This window comes from Mustela lutreola, chromosome 6, assembly GCF_030435805.1.
Source record: "Mustela lutreola isolate mMusLut2 chromosome 6, mMusLut2.pri, whole genome shotgun sequence".
Taxonomy (NCBI): domain Eukaryota; kingdom Metazoa; phylum Chordata; class Mammalia; order Carnivora; family Mustelidae; genus Mustela; species Mustela lutreola.
The window spans coordinates 143,003,288-143,025,750 of record NC_081295.1 but is presented as its reverse complement, the minus strand read 5'-3'; the positions used below and the strand labels follow the sequence as shown (position 1 = coordinate 143,025,750).

The window sequence follows — 22,463 nt, the reverse complement described above, 5'->3', positions numbered from 1 at the left end:
TCTATCAGGAAGTTACTATGATCTTTGAGGCCCAGTGGGATTTCTCCTCTTGTTTCAAATGGCTCTCCTGGCAGTAGCACTGACTCTGGGCATGTAAGGTTGTCATAGTTAGCAAATAAAAATACAGAACTCCCAGATACATTTGAATTTCAGATAAACAACAAATATTTTCTTGTATAAACATGTCCCCCAAACGAAATGGGATACATTTATGCTAAAAAAATTGCTTATAATTTATCAGAAATTCAACTGTAACTGGTCATCCTGCTTTTTATCGAACAACCTGAATCACATGCTTTTTTTGTTTTTTTTTTTATTTAAATTCAATTAATTAACATATAATGTATTATTTGCTTCAGGTCTGTGATTCATCAATCTTAGATAGTACCCAGTGCTCATAACAACACATACCCTCCCCAATGTCTATCACCCAGTTACCCCAGCCCACTACCCTTTTCCCCTCCAGCAACCCTCAGTTTGTTTCCTATGATTAAGAGTCTCTTCTGGCTGGTCTCCCTCTCTGGTTTCCTCTTGTTTCATTGTTTGCTCTCTTCCCCTGCGATCCTCTGCTTTGTTTCTTAAATTCCACATATCAGTGAGATCATATGATAATTATCTTTCTCTGATTGACTTATTTTGCTTAGCATAATGCCCTCTAGATCCATCCACATCGTTGCAAATGGCAGTGTTTCATTTTTGATGGCTACGTAATATCCCATCATATATACATATACCACATCTTCTTTACCCATTCATCTGTCGATGGATATCTGGGCTCTTTCCAGAGTTCAGCTATTTGAACCCATGCTTTTAATATATGGTTGAAGATGCCATGATAGTAACTGGTGATTCCCAATGACAATCCACCAAAAAATGAATACCAATACAAAATAATCCCATAAATCTAATTCTTCCTCAATGTTTATTCAATATGACATCATGCCACTGCCCGAACCATCATTGTCTGAAAGGGAGAGTGATGGATCTATTTTATTCTTTGCATACAATCCTCAGGATGACGTTCCGTTTACATACGCACTGAAAGCACACTTGTGTCACTGCCTATTATGTTCAAGAAGAAGGAATAGACTATGATGACCGCTTTTATAATGTTCCCACAGAATATTTAGAGTTAAATTCTAAAATAATACCATAGTTTCCTATAGAAAAAATTAACATTAAAAAAGTGTAAAAGTAGAAACTAATCTTGAACATTCTAGATAAGTTACCATGAATATTCACGATGTAACTCACCAACACACGTGTTTGTCCCAAAGCATGGGGTTGTGCGTGGAAAAGAAAAAGCATATATTCTCCAGCAACTTTCCTGGAGGCCTAGGATTCTTCAGAGAGGAGGACAGAAAAGTAAAGAATGAGCCATCCACCCTGATCAAATTTGTCCTTCAGAAATCACAACAGCTTCAGAGAACTTACTCCCCGTAACCTCAGTGGAGGAGGCTAGATTCTTGTAACTGGGGAGGTTTTGTTTGATTTCATTACAACTTTTCCTCCCTTACAATCCTGCAAAGTGAGACTTTTTTTTTTAAATCATTATTAACAAGACTTAAAACTCAGTTTGATGCGACAAGTTTTTGTGAGTTGAGCGATCACGCACATGTGTGAATGTGACAAAACCAAAATAGGACATTGGCTGGACAGAAAACTAAACGGGAACTTACTAGGACTAAAGTCGGAGCATTTCCTTTGACCATAACCTGATCATTGTCTGGAAGTTCTTGAAAGGACGTGTCTTGGCTTCCTTGGGACTCAGCTGTTTGCAAGCAACTCAGATCATTGAGATAAACACAAACATTACTATGTTCCACTGTTTCCCCAAAAGACAATGTTCCTACGTGGCCATTAGTAAGCATTAAAAATAACTAGTTCAAAGCCTAGTTTTCCGAAAGAATGATCTCTGTGTTGAAATTGAGGGGTGGGAGATGTTTCCCTATCATCTCTGTTTCTGGTTTTTCTTTCTTCCTTCCTGACTTCCTCCCTCCCTCTCTCTTCCTCTCTCCTTTTCTTTCTCTCTCTCTCTCTCTCTTTTGGGGATATTTGACCCAGGATACAAAAACCAAGTCACACACAAAAATAAACCATATACTTGAGAAACAGAGCTTTTTCTTGGAAAACAGGACTTGGCCGGGCAGGGAATGACTTTCTTTTCAATATTTGTCACTTCCAACTTTGCATATTAAGATAGTAAAGCTTTGCATGTGTAGAAGGTTCTGCATAATTAAACAGTGTAAGTGGCGTGGAACTAAGATGTCTATTTCTCTGTAGCATTTCTTTGACCATGGAACAGGGTGCTTCCAGGAGGCCTGGGAAAAGGTCAACCATAACTTCCAGGGTCTTTAACGCCAATTTGCTGTGAATCATGTTTTAGTGTGTGTCTGTGATTGTGTGTGTGCTGGGGTGGGGGGTAGGGGGTGCGGGGAAGGCCTGGGTGCATGGGTTAATTTGTCTCACTCCCTTTAAAGGCAGAGACTGGCCTACGCAGACCATCAGAGAATTATATTAGCACAGGTTTGTAGAGGCATTCTAATTAAATAGAGATAAATGAGCTACCATGAGGTAGAGACACGAGCTGGTTCAGATATTTCAAAAGGAAGCTTGTGCTCATCACTTGATTGGCATCCTCCGAGAGCCTCCAAGGGCCTTTTTTGAGTTCTGGGTTCATCTGTATTCTCAGCTGTCACTGGGCCGGAAAGTTCATGACATGCTCGGGCTGGTAGAAAATGAGAACACCAGTTGTCCCTGGAGAGGCCTTGACTGTCCCTGCCGAGCCTCGCAGGCCAGACCTGAGCTGAAGATCTAGCAAGGGCGGGACTGCGGTAGCGGAGGAGTCTCCCACTCAGGGCCTGAGAGCAAAATGCAGCCTGTGGTTGGCAGGAGTCAAGTAACAGGACCTCCAACCAAGGGGCTGAGCAGAAGCCCAGGATATGGGAGAGACATCATGTGAACTGATGGCTGGAAGTAAGGGGAGAATCGTGCCCTTCCCCCGCACCAGAAAAAACACACAAATCCGTACAAACAGATGCACAAACGTGCGCATGTGCACGCATGCGCACACTCACACACGTGCACAGGCTCCTGGTGTGGCGGAACCTGCGCATGCGCACCCGGGGGCCCGCGCCCCTCGCCGCCCTCCCCCCCCCCACACACACACACATACAGAGGCTCATGTTGAGGCAGGAAGCCATGCAGAGCCCACGGCAAACATATCCCTGGAATTGAGCCACAGAGAAATTAGTGGAAGATTCTGGGCAACTAGAATACAAAGGGTCATTTCTTTGTGGAAACACCCAAAAAAAGGATCATATTCTTCCATGAGGCCATACCGATTTCCAGTTTTGCGTTGTTTTTCCCCTCGTCACTCTGCTCCTAAATCCCTGGAGGGGTGAATGCCTGTCTCCGAGGCTTGGGACTTTCACGGGTCACTGGAACCTACTGAGTGGGAGGGAACTGGACACAAATCGGGAAGCCTAGAGTCAGGGTGCGAGGGGCTGCAGAAAATAAACGCCTTAGCCCTTTCACCTCCAAACCCTGGCTGCTAATATGGGTTTTGCCAGCCTGGGAGGGGAGAGAGAACCAGGAGAGCTGAAGGTGCTTCTGGACATAACTTCTTCCCAAGGAAGGTAGCTATTTCCCCTACAGCCTGAATCTGAGCTCCTTATTTAAGTTCCCTGGGCTCTGCCAATGTCCCTATCTGTTTAACACCATCTCCCTGCAATGTCCGCATCATAGATATCCCATTAATAGAGGACAGCAGGCCAACGCAGGTGATTTTAGCAAAACAACAACCATGACAACAAAACACTTTTATTCCTTTAAAATCCAAATTAAGGAGACACCTACCATATAACCCATCATCTCCTTAAATCTCCTTAGAGCAGGAAACTTCTGGAGACATTTCCACAGGTGGGAGATCCAGACACAGTACGGAGAGAAATTAGAATAGGGCACATCGACTCACAGTTAAAGATCAGAGTTAAAGTTAGAAAGGAATTTGCAGGTGTGTGGTTTTATTTCTCCGTCCCGGGAGAAGTGCCTTTTAAGGTTGTTAACCAGGGGGCTGAGCCTGGGGCCTTATGAAATGGACTGGCAAGTGAGAACTTGGAAACGCGGGGGAATGGTAAAGTTGAAAGGCTCTTCAGGGCTCAGAGGAATAGGGATGGGGGGATGGTAGGCTGTGCCCACTTCTAGAATCTCAGAGCTAAAGTCACAATGCATTCCCCTACACACCCACAGGAGACAAAGACTGTCAAAAAGTGTTACTGGACTCGGCTAACCGGTCTCTCTCGGGGACCTAGGAGAGGAGGGAGCCCTACTGGGTGGACATCAATATGCTGGGGAGGAGACAGCTGAACACTTGTGAGCAGAAGACTGGTGGCCAAAGGCTCTTTGGTAGGTTCAGGATGACTCAGCCCTAGCAGCCTTCTTCCTCAGTGTGTTAAGGACATCTAATTGTGCTGAGGAAAAAGGGAGATTGCTGGAAGCTACCTTGAGAAGGAAATTCAGGAAGGGTGTCAAATGGAAATTCCAGCAAGGCTCAAATGCCATTGTCTTCTTTTCATGGGGTGTCCAATTAAACTTAGGATTTGGCGACTGTGCTTGTTGTGGGGCTCTAACTCTTATCCAGAGCCAACATTTTGCAAAATTGTACAACTTGACAACGTTCCCGACCTCCAAGGACAATGGCTGTTTGGGAAAAAGACCAGCAGGGGCTGGTCGTGGCATCAGGCACCGTCGTGGGCTGGAGAAAACCTGAATCCCTGCAGACCTCATCAAGCCCTTCACTAATCCCAGGCTGATTGCCTCCAGACTCTTCATAAATGAGAAGAAAATGAACTTCTACTTTGTTTAAACCTGTCCTAGGGTTTTTCTGTCACTCACAATCAAATCTAATGCTACTGGACTCAATAAATATTCACTGACTGACCAACAGACCTAAGGGTGATTCAGTGAAAAAAAAAAAAAAAAAAAAAAGAATGAATGAATGAATGCAGTTCCAGGTGCCCAGCTCTAATCCTTACCCCAGTGAGGCAATAACAAGACAGCTGTGGCTCCTGCCCTCACATGCCTATGACCTCGTAAGAAAGCTTGACTTTGAACAAGTAATAACAAGTGTGTTGATCCGTAGGCGAAGTACAGTGTCCAATGCTGGCATATAACCAGGGAGCTCCAGCACAATAAGCAGAATGACATTTCAGATGAATCCTGAATGCTGAGCAAGAGTTGGGAGGGAAAAGTGCTGTCAGCCTTGCGGTGACAGGCAGCATGTGGCACAGGGGAAAAGGCCAGTGTCTGTAGCACCTGGGTTCCAGGAGAGACACGAGGGAGAGAACTCTCCATGCTGTGTCCTCTGAGCCGTGGACACACAGAGAGTGGTCTGTGGACCAGCAGCTCTATCTTTCCTGGGAGCTTGCTGAGAACATAGATTCCCCAGGCCCTACCCAGGCTATGGAAGCAGAGCTGCATTATTTTTAATTCTTTAAAGATTTTATTTATTTGAGAGAGAGAAAATAAGAGAGAGGTAGAGCAGAGGGAGGGGTAGAGGAAGAGGGAAGAAGAAACACCCCACTGAGCAGGGAACCCAATATGAAGCTTGATCCCAGGACTCTGAGATCATGACCTGAGCCAAAGTCAAGAGTTGGTCGCTTAACCAACTGAGCCACCCAGGTGCCCCCCAGAGCCGCATTCTAAAAAGAGCTCCAGGAGACGGGCATGCATGAGAAAGTCTGAGAAGCTATGGTATGGAGTCACATTGGAGATTTATGTTTTGTTTCATTTTGTGTTGTTACTTTTTCTTGAGAAAATTGGGAGGTGACTTAAGCATCAAACGAGCATCATGGGATTGGCCATTCTAAAAGAGAGATTCATGGGAGGCCTGAGTGGAAGCCCAGAGACTCAGGGAGTGACGAGAGTGGCCCGAGCTGTACAGCTGGGGACAGACAGTACAAAGGGATGCTCATAGTTTGAAAGATACATGCGAAGCGTAAATATGAGCACTAGCGATAGGTTGTCAGCTAGGGCAAGGAGATGCCAGCTTTCTGACTTGCTACCACGGCTGGATGTGGAGCTATTCTTCTGGGGAGCTCTGGAGAATGAAAGAGAGCCAGGGGTCCGTGACTTGATGTGACCATGAAGAGTTTCCGTGAACACTGATGAACACTGGGGTGTAAATCTGTGGGACCATTTTCGTCAGGCTCTACCAGAAAAACAGCACCAATATGATGTGTGCAGATATAGAAAGACATTTATTTGATTGATATGGCTCATGTGTTTGTGGAGGGTGGCTAGGCCCAAATCGGATGGGGGATGCTTAGGAAAGAGTTCAAGTTCAAAGGCAATCTGAGAACCAGGAAGAGCCAGGGCTGCAGATGACGTCCTCAGAAATACCTCCTGCTCAGGGAAGGTAGACCTTCTGTTGTATTCAGGCTTTCAAGTGTTTAGATGAACCCCACCCACAAAAGCAAACTCCCTCGCAGAAACACCCAGAATAATGTTTGACCAAATATCGGGACAAAGTGGCCCAGCCAAGTTAACCTATAAAATAACCTCACCCGGAAGACTGGAGAGTCTTCGGCATGGGGACGGGTGGCTATGGAAGCATTGTGAATGGAGGGGGCATTGCCAGGGGAGAGAAAACCAAGGGAGAAGTTCAGAGCCCCTGAGGAGCGTCAGTAAGTAATGGTCAGAGGGATGAGACACTTGACCAAGTTCTCAGAGACTCTCCCATCAGGGACAGCTGTGTGCTGGGCCGCCCAGGGGGCAAGACTGGGCCTCTGTCTCCCCTCATGTAAGTTACCAGAGCTGGAGAAGGTCAGAGGAGCTCTGGCATTCGGGAGGCTTAGTGCCAACCCGGGAGCTGATCTTCAGGTCTGGAAGAAGCTGCTTCTGGACGAGAGAGGCTTCAGGGAAGCAAAAGGCCTGAAGTTCCAGTGGCTTTTCCATGGAGGCCGCAGAGACTGGGCACTGGAGCAGCCTAACAGAACAGCGGACCCCCTTTCCGGTGCAGACAGGGAAAACGTATACCTGCCCCTGTCTTCTGGCTGTTTTCCGTGAAAGAACAATTTCCTCATCAGGGTATGTTTTTAGGTTTTTAGGACCAGTTTTAAGATCCATGGCTGCACAGTGTTCAAAAGAAATAACGCAATATCGGAGCATGGGATCTGAGACCAGCAAGCTTTGATTAAACCCTTGCTGTGCGTCTCGGGGAGGACATTCACCTCTCTGAACATCAGATTCCGTCCTCATCTGGAGGATCAGATTCCCAGCTCCTGCCTGATCCTTACGGTTTAGATGACGTCCTTGCTAGGCTGGATCCAACAATGATAAGACCTTACAAGGTACATACCAAGACAGTAATGTCCTTGTACCTGTAAGATAGTGTTTCTCTTCTCTCTCTAAAGCCTTCACTCCCCAACCCTCTCCGACTCACCAGGCACTTCCCTCCGCCCCAACTTTTGCTTTCCCTTTCTGTATTCAATTACCATTTTTTGGTTGTTATCGCTCTGCATTCCCTCGAAAGTATTAAATATGCATGTGCATTCACACAACCGAAGCGATCCTTTTCAATGCATACAGAAATTTTAATGAGCAATCTCATGTTTGTGCCAGCTTTTGGAATGCTGCTGGAAAAAAAAAAAAAATGCATGAAGCCCATTATAATTTGCTATTGCCAGGCAGAAATTAGATTGCTGGCCATGGTTGCCAGGGTAGGGAGGGACAAGGAATGGCGAGACTGCTGTAGGGGAGCGGATTTCTCTTCAAGGTGATAGAAATGTTCTGGAATTAGTGATGATGTGTGCTACAACCCTATGACCATCCCCAAAACCACAGAATAGTACAACTGAAGATGGTAAAGTGTATGTATGTGAATTGTGGGTCCATACATACAAATGGCTATTGCCTGGGTCAGATAGGGGATTGCCTGCTTCCAAGGTCAAAGGTCAATGGTAGACATGAGGCACCCGCCCCCAAACAAGGCACAGCCAGGGGTTCACAAGCGATACACAGCAGCCCCGTGATGCCACGGTCCACGCCAGGCTGTGAGCATCCCACAGGATTTGGGAAAAAGACTCACAAGTAGAGGCTGGAGTCCATGTCAAAGAAGGAAGTGAGGCTTGAGCTGAGGGTCGGGGAGAAAGAAATGCACTTGAAGAAAGTGAAGTGGGACGCACTCCAGAGAAGATTCCAGAAGGAGTGAGAAACCGTGGTGTTCCCTTTTCTTCAGGAAGACTGGCTCCAGGGAGGGGCAGAGGATGTGGAGAACCAGTCTTGGCCAGACAGGGAAGAGTCACATTCACATTCATTCGATAGATTCTTGCTGCCCAAGCTTTGTCTGGATTTGGGAGGAGATCCAGGACTGAGTTCAAGGCCCCCGAGCCGTGCTAGACGTTCCCCTGTCATTCCTTCTGAGGCACTGGGTCACCTGCATCCTTTATATAGCAACATAAAGATCTCCCGCTCAAAAGGAAACATTTCGATGGCCTGGGCTTTGCCATATTTTTCCTTTACAAGAGTTGACTAAATTCTGTTGGAGAGAAATGAGGTTTCTTTGTTTTAAAGAAATGCAAAGCTGCAGGGCGGACGAGGAATTCCTAGGCAGCCATCTTATTGTATGTGGGTGCAAAGTGTAAAACCTTCATTTTTTTTGGTAAGCTGAGCAAAGCCTGGGTACCGTGGAAGCCAAATACATACACACAAGCATTAAATTCCACTTTGAACATGCAGGGCAGCCTTCATGGGCATGTCTGGGGCCGTGAGGCTCTGGCAAAAAGCCTGACACAAAGTCTGGATTTTTCTGTGACCAGGTGAACTGGTCAAGTGAGCGGGTCAAGCCCAGAGCCCAAAAGGTCACGTAGAGGCGGCTCGTTCCCAGGACCTTGGGACAGATCTACCTTTGCCGCTTTGGTGGGTGAGCACGTCAAGGAGAGAAAACGTAACACATCTCCTGAAACCTCCACCTCTGCCCTGCTAACTGGTTTATGTCCACATTCTCCGATTCGATTTTGCTGGAATAGTTGGTAAGTTCCCTCCAGAAGTCTGAGTCTGTGACATTCTGTATCCTTCACTATTGACATTATTAGTATTTCGTTAGCGGTGTAGTAGTGTATGACGGCCATTTAAATACCACCACCACCACCCCTCCACGCCCTAAAGTACTTGTTTGCCCCGAAAAGAAGTGGTTTGGCATAAGGTGCAAGTTTTTAAATATCCATTTTCCAGACCTCTCTGTTAAATTTATATACATATACATATACATATACAAAAAAAAAAAAAAAAGGCTAAACCATGTGGAATGCTCCTAAGTGAGTATTAGTGTTCACTGGACTTCTTATGGCATTTTATAATAAAATATCACCAAGCTCATAAAGAGGCTTTTTTTTTTTAAGCTCCATAATCTTTCTAACCATAACAAAAGGGCGGTAAGTACATTGTACAAGAGCACGATGGAAAAATGTGCTAAAGTATTTCCATAAATCAAGTGTAGTACTTTGGCATTGACTCTAAAGCATTAAATTTAGTAAATTAGAACCAGATGATTTTAAAATAGAAACTTACATAACTTTACGGTGTGATTTTTTTTTTTCCTACACGAGTTTATCTTCATGAAGTCCTCTTGGCTGCTACCGTAATAGGTATTTAAGAAGGAAGGGCAGCATCTGGGTATAGTCATCTTTGTAATTCCCAGGGTGCCTAACATTCTGCTGGGCAATTAGTAAGCATCGGTGGACGGATGAGTGAAATCTCGGCAGTGATTAACAAGTACAAGTTAATTGGAAAGGCGATATAATATAAATATTTATACGGATCTATAGGTAGACGAAACACTGCTACCCCACACTTAATAGTAAAAATATGTCTGGCTTTTCCTTTCCTTGTGAAATCTGTGTCTCTCAGTCAATGAATTTACAATGAAAGGGTGGATCTGCTTCTCATTTGGGCCACCATGACCCCAACTGCCATCACACTGGGACGTCCCTATATTTATGGGCTCTATTCTATTTTTGCCATCATAGAAGCTGCAGAAAATGTTCCTTTCTGTCATTTCTCCCTCTCCTCTCACACACAATTTCATAATGTAGCTGATATCTTAAGGACAAGCTAGGAGTTCAGTGCAACACATAGACCGAGAAAATCCTAAGTGTGGTGTCACATTTAGGAGATACATATGAATAAGCTACAGTCTTTGCCCTTTAGAAGAATACTTTCTGGCAGAAGGTTAGTCAGGACACCATAGATGCAAATGAAAGAAGCTCAACTCTAAATACATTAGGCAGAAAAGTGTGTTCATTGCCTTATGAATTGGGTTGTCTAAAAATGAACGTCAGGTATGGCTTGATCCAGAGGCACAGACAACAGCATCAGTGTTCTCTCCATTCCTCCACTCCAAATATCTTTTGTTTATTTTTGCATGTGGACTCACTCTCTCTTGCTATAGACACTCTGTACAATGAGGAAAAGATATTCACTACCAAATGTACATTTACACATTATGATCCAAAGAAAGAGAGGTCCTCTGTCTCCAAGCTTCTTTTTCAAAATCTCAGAGAAGATCTCAGGTTGGCTCTGTGCGTCACATGCCAATTTCTTGAGCCTATCTGCATGGACAGGGGGATACCTTTTATCACTAGATCAGGCATGAGTGGTGGTTGGGCATGTTCATTAGCAGATGAATGGAAAGAAAGGTATTTATGCCATAAATATTGAGGATGTGGGATGGACCTGGCTGATGGATGTGGGAAGAAGGAAGGGAAAACAACAACAACAACAACAACAAAAGATCAGTCTGAACTTTTGATTCAAGCACCTGAGACACAATCATAAATAGAAATAGAATAGTTAGAAATGGACACTGTTTCATTGGGAAGTTCATATGTATGTTAACCAGAGTTCTCCAGAGAAATAGAACCAAGAGGCATGAGTGCGTGCATGCATCTGTGTGGAGAGAGATTTTAGAGAACTGGCACATAATTGTGGAGGCTGACAAGCCCCAAATCTGCAAGGCAGACTGAGAAGCTATAGATCCAGTTAAGAGTTGAAGAGTTGATGCTGCAGCTCAGGTTCAAAGGCAGCCTAGAGCAGAATTCCCTTCTCCCAGGGTGACTTTTGGCTCTTGGGACCTTCAACTGGTTAGATGAGGCCCACCCATGTGATGGAGGATAATCCACTTTACTCAAAGTCTACTGATTTACATGTTGTTCTCATCAACAACATAGCTTCAAGCAATGTCTACACTCATATTTGACCAAATATCTCGGCACTGTGGCCTATCCCAGTTGACATATAAAATTAACTGTCACAATACGTGAATAGGGAGGTACTTCTGGACTATATGGGTGTGGTAGGAAGTGAGTTTGGGACTCAGAAGACAGGCCAGGAGATCCGATTGTCATCTACCCAAGAATGAGAGTAGAAGTCACTACAGAGGATTGATACATAATGGAACAGCATAGAAGAAAACAGGTTGAGGGCAGAACCTGGCATAAGTCCTGCCTGGAAAGGAGACTGAAGTCTTGGCGAGGGCCGTGGAACAGCAAGAAAAGCCTGTGGCCATGGAGGTGGTGATAGAGACATTGGAAGCCAGGTAAGGCAAAGGGTCCAGGAGAGCCTCCAGCGTGGTGGGCAGAGGAAGGCTCCCCCAAATGTGATCAGCAAAGCCCCGCCCACCAGGCCACACACCACCCCGCCCCAGGTCCACCGCAATAGTGAGGTGGAGAGCAAGCCCTTCACAGCCCAGTGGCAGTTAGAGGGGGGCCGTTTTATATCCCTGGATTCCATAGTAAAGACAAGAGACAAGGCTTGTATTTCAGACTTCTTTTTTACTCCATTTCTCTAGCAACATATTGCTAAGTATCTTACACTACAATGGACTGATGTGTTGTAAATGATTTGGGAATGGAAAGTCCCAGTACGTCCCCATAGAAAGCCTGAGAGACGCTGGCCTGAATCGTGGTCCACGGAGTGGACGGCAGAGGCAGAGGAGACGAGGCCCTCATAGGAGGTCAGGCTCCAGACTGCTCACTCTGGCCCTCTGGTCATGGGGAGCGTTAGAGAGCGAGCGCTCGGCCTGATGCTGGGGGAAGAAGTGGTGTCCAAGGGAAGGCCCAGAGGAACTAGGGGGTATAGTGGCCCCTGCTCACTCATCCACAGTAATGAAGGATGAAAGTCTAGAGTTCTTTCACAACTCATTTGGCAGCAAACCCTGACCTGGGTTGGCCCAAGGTAATGCATATTCTTCTTTTACCCAACTTGGCGTGAGTCTTTATACATCTTCCTGCTGAAATATGAATGAGTTTGCCTACGGGAGGCTGGCCCCAGGCCCACTGGGAACTGTGTAGTCTGGGGGACAGGTCAGTCTGTTTTTTTAAATCTGAAATATTCGGAATCCCATAACACGTCTGGCCTCTGGGTTTTTGAACAAGGAACTGTGGCTCTCTATTTAGGATAAGGAAGTCCTGAATGTACCCAGAGAGAGCAGGATATAAGAGATTAGGGTTAAAATGAGAGAAGGGGGAGTGCGAAGCTGAGTCCCAGGGTGGGCTTAGGGGAGAAGCAGAAGCACAGCCCTGACTGGGCAAGGAGGAAAGAGATTTGTTTTCCTGGTGACCAGAGCGGCACGGGAGATGGCTTTTGAAGATGTAAGAGTGATTTCGAGGTGACGATATCTGGATCAGGGGAACTCGTGGCCCCAATCTTCTAGGGGCAGAATGAGCAGAAGCCTTGCTTCTTCCTCCAGCTCTCTAGCCACTCTGAAGACCAGAAGCTCCCAAGGCTGGCCAGAGCATGAATCACGAGAACCACAGGCACCAAAGTTCTAGAAACCCTTCACAACACCCCCCTCTTCTCCACCCCCTCGTTTGAAGTCTCAGGGTGCCAGGACATAAGCGAATGATGGAAATTTACACTCAACCTCCGTAAGCCCCTGTGGTGTGAGTGAGGGAGCCTCAAGGTCTCGGGCAGCCTCAATTATTAGCAGGGCTCCCCCTCGGCTCTTCTTCGAGGAAGAGAGCTGCTCTGCATTTCTCAGCTTCAGTGGGCGGAAAGGAACGCGCCGTCCACACTCCACATGGCAAGTCAAGGGTGGATGCCCGTGTCTCCACCGCCGCCCCTTGCCCAGCCCACGCTGGAGAGGCATTCCTCTCGCAGACAAAATAAAAGATTGCTGATAGCTGGAGCAGTTTGTTTGCTTTCTAAAACGAATCAAAGTCTTCAAAAGCTTGGCTTGAACAGTGCCGGCTGAGCTGTGTCCCCACATCACATTCCTCCAGTCCTGTCGTCCCCCTCCAACTCCCCCCACAAGGCCCCCGCATTACTCGGATTCCTTCCCCTCTCTCATCAGCGCCAGCTGGCGGCCACTGGGGCTGGCTAGACAGGCCCGATGCCCTGGGACAGGGCCTGCTGGATGCTCAGTAGCCCCAGCTGGTGAGGGCGGCAAGGGACAGGAGGCCACCTTCCTTGGAGGACTGGGTGAGCTGACCCCTTTCAGGGCCAGTGGGGGCTGGGGAGGAATGCATCCCCAACCCCTGAAGAAATGCTTTACACTGTACCTTCCACAAAAGTGGTCATCTGGTGTTTAAAACCCCCACCCCGCCCTGCTCCCTGATTCTTGCCCACCCCACCTCCGCTTGCATCTTCCTCCTGCCCACCCTCACCTGGAGCTAGGCTGGAGGCTGGATGCGGAAGGTGAATTTTAATGGCCTGTGTGTCTGGAGAAATAGACTGGAAATAGAACCCCCGGCTCTATCCAGGCGCGTCAGGCTCACAGTCCCTAAGTGTCTCTGTTTACTACGCCTGGACAGGAGCACAAAGCGGAGAGGCAACAGTGTATCATGTCACGTTATCACGTCACATCGTAGATACAGATGCAAGGAGAGAACAGGAAGACTTCAGACTTGAGAATGTATAAAGGAAGTACAAAAGGGAGCAGGAAGGAAGCTTGGGGTGTTTGTCCTCTCTTACCGGATATGTATCACATAGCAATGTCCTTGTGGCGGGTCCATCCACCCATCCACCTTCTGCCCAGGCATGGGATTTCTGTCTACATGTTTGTGGCAGATCCCCTTGACCTTTGTAAAGATCCGTGGTCTGCCATTTCTAGCAGCAGAACAGACTTCAGTTTCACATAATGAATGGTTTTTTTGGACAACCTGAAGCGTGAAATAACAGGGTACCTTACAGCAAGAGAAAACAGGAGCGAGCCTTGCCCGCAGCCTGCACAATTTTACCAGTAAAGCCCTTTTGTTCCACCGAACATCATCCGTGTGCCCAACTGGACACACTGAAAGAGCAGAAATGTAAACCTTCGCACATTCGTCTTTCTCATCATTTCAGCCCTAAATTAACTCCCCAAATCCTTCACGTGGAGAAAATCCTAAATGCTAGAATGGGGCCTCAACCTTGCCTATCATATTTTACTAGACTTGAGCAAGGTTGCTTGACATATAATTTAATCTGTTTTGTTTTTTATTCTTCGTGGGGGGAAAGGTAGTAATTAAGGATTCCCAAGTCATAATAACACTATTAGGGATGTACATATAAAACATCAAAAACTTCACAATTACAGTTTTTCCAAAATCACGTCCAGGTATCACCCGTAATCACCAGGGGCGATTTACAAGGGGTCTATGTAGGTTTGTAGTGGCGTGTTGATGATGCAGGATTTCACGCGTTCTTTCATAGGTTGATCGAGGACTGATGGGGTCTAAGACACGCCATTTTAGCACTTCCCCCTCAAGGAAATGAAAAGCCACCTCGAAGAATCTGTGACAGATGGCAGAAGGCGGTGGGAAATGGGGTAGGGGAAAAAGGACAGTTGAGTTTTTATAAAGGAGGGTCACAATGACACACTGTTAAACTTGGCTCAGTAAAACAGGGCGGTGAGATCTTGTAAAGTCGTCACAGTGTGGGAATCCATCACGTCGCGTTGTAAAGAGAACTCTAGAGGAATCATTTCTATTCTCTGCCGTTTAGAGTCCCACCCCTCCCCAGTGCCTCTTCACTGAGTGAGAGTAAGAAGTCAGAGGGCACCAAATCAGAAGTAATTTGGGGATCATGAGTCAACAAGCCTTTTTAACACACAACATCCTCCATCTGCAGAAACAAATACTGTAAGACAATATTTTGAACAACTCTTTCAGAAAACAGAGTTTATCCTTCAGACACTATTGTTAAAAGGGAGGGGGGTAGGAAGAAAAACTTTAATAAAAATAAAATCATTGTTAAGGGAGGGGTTGGGTGGGAAGGGTTAGGATTGGGTGGCCTTCCTGGGTCTCTTTTATCAAAATATTAGAGGCGAGAAAGTGAATGAACACTCTATTTCCCAGCACACGAAGAAACAAGTGTTCGAGACTATATCTGGAACATCTCTTTAAGAATAGACTTTCATTCATTCCAAGAACTTGACCAGCTCGACAGATTTAAAAAAAAAAAAAAAAAAAAAAAAAAGCTATTGCCTAGGGCGGGAGATGGCCTTTCCCCTGCTGGTTGAAAAGTGACTTATTTTTTCCATGTTGGTATCAGTGAAGGTTGGGAGCATGGACAAGGCACAGGGCTCTGGGAAGATGTACCATGAGACTCAGTTGCCTACATAAATCCTTCCCCAAGTGGCTTGAAATCTCATCGCAGAAAAGCAGCTCTTCCTTCCAGAAGAAACAGTAAGGGCAACACCTAAGCACTAAATGACAAGGCATACGTGCCACACTGTGTACGCAATCATCTGGGAGATCTTTTAAAAAATGTACAAATGCCGGGTTCCCACCCCAGGCCCACGGAGCATTCATAATTGCTTTGAAGAGGGTCAGCTTTGGAAAGCACCGACGCAGGGCAGAGGTAGGGAGAGACACAATGGCTGGGGAAGAGATCATCAATGGAAAGGAAAGGTCTCATGAAGGAGACGGGGTGCAAGCAGGGGAAAGATGGGATCTAGAGAGGCATGATGATGAAGGGAGATGGTCTAGACAAGCAGGGCTCGATAAGCTGTGTCACAACTTGACAGCTTGCTCTTTAGTTGGGTTTAGTCCCACTCTGAAGGACAAGCTACCTTATTGAGCTAACTAACAAGTAGGGGCTCAGATAATGAAGACTCCCAGGGGATACTGGGGGCCAGTAGGCATAATGGCAAGGACCCACAGACTCAGGAGCCAGAGAGCCTGCCTTCCCACACCAGACCCCGCACCCCTCCCCTGGAACCTTGTGCAAGGTATGTGACCTCTCTGGGTCTCCAATTTTGTTACCTGTAAAATTAAGGTTGTCATATTAGAGAAATACTCAATGGAATCATGTTTGTGATATGTAGCATGGTGGCCTGGCAGCTGGGAGGGGTTTCCATCAAGGCTGAGTAGGACAGGGGTTGGTGGCTCATCTTTGTTTAGGGAGGTTTCTGGAGATTTGCAGAATGGAAAAGTTGCTGTGTTGGATTATTTTTTGAAATAATTTTGGTTTTTGTAGATTGTTTTCAAACTAGAAATGGTAACACATGGCCCTAGAAGGGGTATTTCTAGATTGCTTCTCTGTAGATGTGGAAGGATTTGTACTTGAGTCCGAACTCAGGGATAGATATATTTTGCAATATTCTAGACTATGGGTCAGCAAATATTTCCTGGGGAGGGCCAAACAATACATTGGGAGGAGCAATTTACGACCACCCAAGCTTGCCATTATGGCTCAGAAGACACCGTATAAAAGAAGGGATGCCTGTATTCCAATAAAACTTTATTTATAGACACTGAAATGTGAATTTCATGTAATTTTCACATCTCCCAAAATGTTCTTCTTTTTATTTTTTTCCAACCATTTAAAATGTAAAAGCTATTCTTAGCTCATCAGTCATACAAAAACAGGAGGCCCACAAGCTATAGTTCTCAGACAAAACCATGTCCAAGAGCCAGAACCAGAAAGAGGCCTTGAGTTGGCTCTGAAAAGTTGCATCTTATCTCTGCTTCTTATCCATGGAAGCCACACTACTGCCTTCAAACTCAAGTTTTCTCCATTCCTTTCCGGAGTATCACGCAGATCTTCCAGACAGTAGCCATTGAAGTTACTTCTGTCCTCTTCTTCGCCCATTCATGCAGGAGACACATGAGTCCCTGTGAGGCATCAGCCTGCCGGGGACACAGAGATGAACGAGATACCGCTCTGTCCCTCTGAAGCGCACCTCGAAGCTGGGGCCACAGAGATCAACCAATATTATGGTACAATGTGGAAAAGCCTTGTAAGAGGGCCGTGTTCCAAGAACAATGGGGGCATAGTGCACGGAGGGAGGAATTAGTTCTGAAAGGAGGTGATGGGCAGAGTGGGGGCTGCGGACGAGGAAGCACAAAAGGGGTCGTGTTGGGGCTCGGCTTGATAGCAGACGTGTGAAGGGAGGACGCGCTAGGCAGAGGGACCCATCTGTGCAAAGTCAGGACAGTACAAGGGTGTCTTGGAATTGGTGAGTCCCCCCAGTCTGGCTGGAGGGTGGGATGGGGGGGGTGGGGGGATGGGAGGGAATGAGGCCAGAAAGGAAGGGGGGGGCGTCACATTATAGTCTATGCCAAAGTCGGCAGATTTTGCTTTTAAAGGCATTGAAGGGTCCCTAGAGATTTTTAATCCCAGTAGCCATGTGAGGCGCTCTGGACTCTAGAAATTAAACAGGTAGTGATGTGGAAGATAGATTCCAGCAGGGAGAGGAAGCAGGTCGGGAAATGACAAGGGAAGGACTGGAAAAGATCAGAGGAGAGAGACAGGGAATGGGCCTGAAGCAGAGATTGCTGTTACGAGCCAACATCGCGGCACGCTGTGCAAGGCACCCAGCCTCGGAGTAGCTGTGTCCCCTTCCGAGGGACTGCTCTAGATTCCTGAGCTCGCTGCCTGACCTCCCACATTCTGACCTTAGACAGCAGCCACATGGGTTCCTCCCAAGTCGTGCATAGGAGAATCTCTTCCCTCCGGCATCCTCTTGATTTCTGGCCGTATCCACGCCCGGGTCCAGCGGCAGCTGGAAAATCATCTGGACGGTGCCTGGTGCCATGTCCCTTGCTCCTGCCTCTATCAGAGTCTGGGGAAATAGAGCCCTTGGCCGACCAGCAGGCAAGTGGCAGGGCTGAGGGCTGCCAGGGCGTTGGTGAGCACAGGGTAGCTGTTAAACTAACAGCTATCTGCATTATGTAAGCTGCATTAAGACTCAGTATTTTAACCAACAGCCTGCTGCCCTTGAGTGTTTACACAAAGGGTAAAAACACTGAGAAATAGATCACATCATTCGCTGCTCAGATCAGGTCGATGATTTCCTCTGGCACTCAGGTCCCTGACTCTAGGTACACTGGCTTGGATGCTGGTCTTAAACATACCAAGCTCACGCCCTTTCCTCTGTCTGGAATGTTCTTTCCCCAGATCTTTGAGTGGATGCCTCATGCCATTCAGATTTCTGCTTCGATATTACCTCTCTAGAGGGGCTTCCCTGACCTCTCTCTAAAAGAAGACGCTTCCCCACCCAAGCCTCATCTGTTTTCCTTTAGCAATTTTCCCTGCTTAATTTTTCTTCATGGTACTTATTCCTCCAAAACTGCATTACATCTTCACTGACTTCTTGTCCAGCTCTCCCAGTAGACCGTAAGCTCCGAGAGGGAAGCGACTGTGTGTGTCTGGGCTGCTGCTATCACTTCCTCACCTGAAACAGAAGCTGGGAGGTGCTCAGTCGAGCTGTGCTAAGTTAGAAAGCCATTCTCTACCTTTTACTGAACACTTATCATCCTTAAAATATTGACAGCAGTCTAACAGTGATAACAGATGTAATTAATATAATTAAATAGATTTTGACATATTTATATAGCATAATAATGTTCTACAATATAGCAATAAAATAATATGTGATGAGTTTAAGATGAAATAATAACAAAATATTAATAAACAAACATTAATTAAGATCTTACTATGTATTGGGTACTATTAACTTCTAGGCACATGATCTCATTTTTTTTCTTAAGATTTTGTTTATTTGTCAGAGAGACAGAGAAAGAGCGCAAGTAGGGGCAGAGGGAGAAGCAGACTCCCGCTGAGCAAGGAGCCTGACGTAGGACTCGATCCACCGACCTTGTGATCATGACCTGAACCGAAGGCAGATGTTTAACCCACTAAGCCACCCAAGTGCCCCTATACATATTATCTCATTCATACTCCTAATTCCAGCAAGTAGATAGTATTATTTTCTCTAATTTATATTCAGGGCACCAAAGTCAAGACATTAAGAAAATTTGTTGAGATTCTAACACAGTTTACCGGACTCCAAGGTAACTAACACCAACCCATACTGCCCTAAAATGAACTTGAGGTAGATTTAAGGTGTCTTACCCAACAGGAGAGAAACAGGAAAGCAAGAGGACCACTTAGCATGAATTAAACTTTCTAGCGAGAGAACAAAATGACAAAAAGTCCCAGCAAATGCTTTGGGGAACCATTCGAAAGCCCTGAAAAGGAGTGAGATAGTGTTCACCTACTCAATGGTACTCATCAAACGAAACGATTCAGCTTTACCGCTTAGGAAGACAAAGGAATGTTATCTCGATCTTCTGGAGGCCACAAGACTCATCTTACAGATGAGAAGGCCTTTGACTGATCCAGACAGACACCAGAAACAATTTCCTGCAAACTAATGACTCGTCCAGAAGACTGTGGGACTGTCAGGAAGATCCTTCACAGTGCAGTATGCCACATGCTTGATTTGTGTTCAGAAAGACCTTGCAAAATCACTCAGGCTCATTTTCACTCCAAGGCTAAATGAGGAACAGCAAAGTCCAAGCTGAGGCCCAAACGGGTGTGTCAACCTCATTATGACCGCTGGGGTGGGGGGTGGGGGGGGCTTCTGCTCACATTCAGGGTATCGGTGCCATATTAAACTGATCTAAAACTATGAGCCCTGTATCTGGAAACCACTTTTGCAGGACAGCTGCTCTCCTGTTCTTTTTTGTTTGGATCATAAAAGTAAAATTTTAATCCACTGGGAATTTGTGGGGGAGGGGAATCAAACTGATTCTGATCCAACTAGGTCAGGAAAAAAATACGGGCTGACTTTTCCATCCCAGGCATGTAGTCTGGTTGGAGCCCATCCCACTCAGGGACAGCTATTGTCTACAATCACCGAGTCTCAATCCTGAGACCCCGTGAAAAGGAATTTTCCCCTCTATCCGCTCTATCCTGCTGCAGAGTCGCTAAAGGTGACTGTTTTCTGTCTTCTCCTGGGTGATCTCTTTCTCTATAGAAATCATGAGGCTGAGCCAAAGGTTCTGTGCTTCCCTGGACAGACTGGTCTTTCTTAACCAGGCTCATCAAACAGTGGGCATTTTTTGTTCCCCGGATAATAAGTGTTGGTGGGTCATCTTCAGGAGAGAGGTCAGAAGGAAAACACTGCAGTGTTCAAAGCTGGGGCTAGAAATGCCCACCATCAAAGGACAGTGCTCAGCGGACAGCGATGATGTATAGGGCGTGCACTGGCCAGCCTTTTCGGGATAGGTCACATCTAACCTTTATCCTCCACAAAGCCAGAGGAGCTCGCTGAATGTGCTTGACACTCAGCCCTCTGAGGCCCCGGTGAGAAGCCGGCCAGGGAAGCCTGTGCTAGGGGAGCTCCTTTTCACTGAGGGAGAATTGTTTTCTGGTTCCTCTGCAGACTGACGTCGCAAGGACTTTGAACATTGAAAAGAACAAAAAAAGCAAACAGCCACAAAAAAGGGGAGGTTGGGGTGGGGGAGAGAAAGAGAGAGCGATATCAGCAGGGGTAGTGAGTAAAAAGGGGCCCGGAGACAGAAAACCTTTTGTTCCCCGAATTCGTTTCATGTAGAGATTGGGAGGTGAATGGCTCTGAGATGAAATGGGTTTATGAAGGAGTTGCTAGGTCACAGGAAGCACGACGGTCAGACTGCTCTGTGAATTCGATTTCTTTCAAAGTTAGGTTAATCTGAAAAAGAATCTCCTTTTCCTGTTTTTTTTTTTTTGTTTGTTTGTTTTGTTTTGTTTTTCCCCTTGGAGGGGGAGAATGGGGTGTAAAGCTCGAGAGGGTTCTCCACTTTGTTTGATTTTCCATCCTTTCTGCTAGTGTAAAAAGAAATAACCACAGGACAAGCTGCTTTGTGGGTTTTCCGAAGTTAAGAGGTGGGCGGAGCCCCGCGCTACCTTGGCCCGCCAGCCAATGGCGAGCGGTATGCAAATGCTGTCTGCTCTTGGCCTGTCTCAATCAAAACAGTGAGCTCAGAGGCTGCTCGGGAGCTCGGCGCGCTGCGACTGGCAGAGCAGCCCGTTCTCACTTTCATTTAGCAGTGCACTCCATGGAGGGCCGCACTCGCCAGGGCTTCATGCCGTCTCACTAGTGTAGGAAACAGGCTCAACTCTCCGCCGCCGAGATGAAGTATAAGGTAAGCGGGCGCCTCTTCCGTAAGGTTTCCGCGTACGCGCGCGTGTGTTGCCCACTGTGACAACGTCTGTGCAGGGACCCCCACCGCCACCACCACTTCTGTGCCCCGGAGAGATGGGTCTCCCTCACCGAGGCTGGCATGCAAGCAGGCAGGCAGACACCCAGTCTCTGATCCCCACTCCGGGAGTTCACGGCAGACCAGGGTCCATCTCCCCTGAAAGTTTTGGGAATTCGTCTTAAAGGCGCCGCGGGAGCCACTGGAATTCGGAGGGTGTCTAGTTTGAAGGGGAGTTCAAGTCTCCGGGGCTTCCCCAGGCCTGGCCTCCACTGTCCCGGAGCCGTAATGAGGGAGGAATCAGCACTGCTGAGTGTCTCAGACTGGCTCTTAACAGCAGTTTTCAGCCTTTACCTTAAGCATTTGGTATGAGAAGCAGTTTGCCTTATGGATTTTTTGTGGGAGAAATTAAAAGCCGCAAGTGCTGTTACACAGAGGATAGTGGAGACTTCTGACATCCTTAAATGATACTGGGTATAAGAACCAATAAGTATCTGCCATTTCTTGAAAATACTTTCATTTGTGTTTGAATGGGCTGAGGGTCTGAAGTGTCCAGCCAGTTTATTGTCCCCGTAGTATACAGAATGCCATGCTACCTTATTCTCCCATGCATTTTGCTCCCTTGTTGTTTATTCTTTGCAAAAGGATTCTAACTTGCTCGGAATATCCTTATTTTGTTAAGGCTCCCTCATCTAACCAGGCAAGCAGCTTCCAGACATACTGTACTTAGAAGCACATTGCAGTGAATTGGGTGTGACTTTTAGAATAGACACGAGACCTAATGCTTTTAAACAAACATGCTATTATTAAAATGATGGTTGGCCAGGTGGCTATGCTTTCGGACTGACAATTTGTGTTACCTGTCTAACCTGCAGATTTGTGCTAGCTGCAAGCCGCTTTGTTTCCTTTCTGAATTATGTAGCTTCTGGCCCATCCTTTTTTAATGTGAGGTTGTAAATACTCGGTTCTGGCTAATAGCCACTGGCTAACCTCGGTGATAAATCTTTTCTTTAA

The 22,463-nt window shown here is 46.4% G+C and overlaps 1 protein-coding gene and 1 long non-coding RNA gene across 3 annotated transcripts in view; one reads left to right on the top strand and one right to left on the bottom strand.

Moving 5' to 3' along the window:
* Positions 1-22,463, top strand: part of NEDD9 (neural precursor cell expressed, developmentally down-regulated 9) — a 187,624-nt gene that overhangs the window by 118,130 nt on the left and 47,031 nt on the right. The window contains exon 1 of one of the 2 annotated variants that reach the window (XM_059179252.1): positions 21,225-21,395. The exons of the other annotated variant lie outside the window; for it this stretch is intronic. Coding sequence (XP_059035235.1) covers positions 21,384-21,395 — 12 coding nt within the window. The 5' untranslated portion in view covers positions 21,225-21,383. Of the gene's footprint in view, positions 1-21,224; positions 21,396-22,463 lie in introns of those variants that run through there. 2 annotated transcript variants of the gene reach the window in all.
* Positions 16,706-18,290, bottom strand: LOC131834525 (uncharacterized). Its single transcript, XR_009354923.1, has 2 exons — positions 17,880-18,290; positions 16,706-17,111 (listed from the first exon to the last, which is right to left on the bottom strand). It is a non-coding gene; the product is annotated as an uncharacterized LOC131834525 (long non-coding RNA).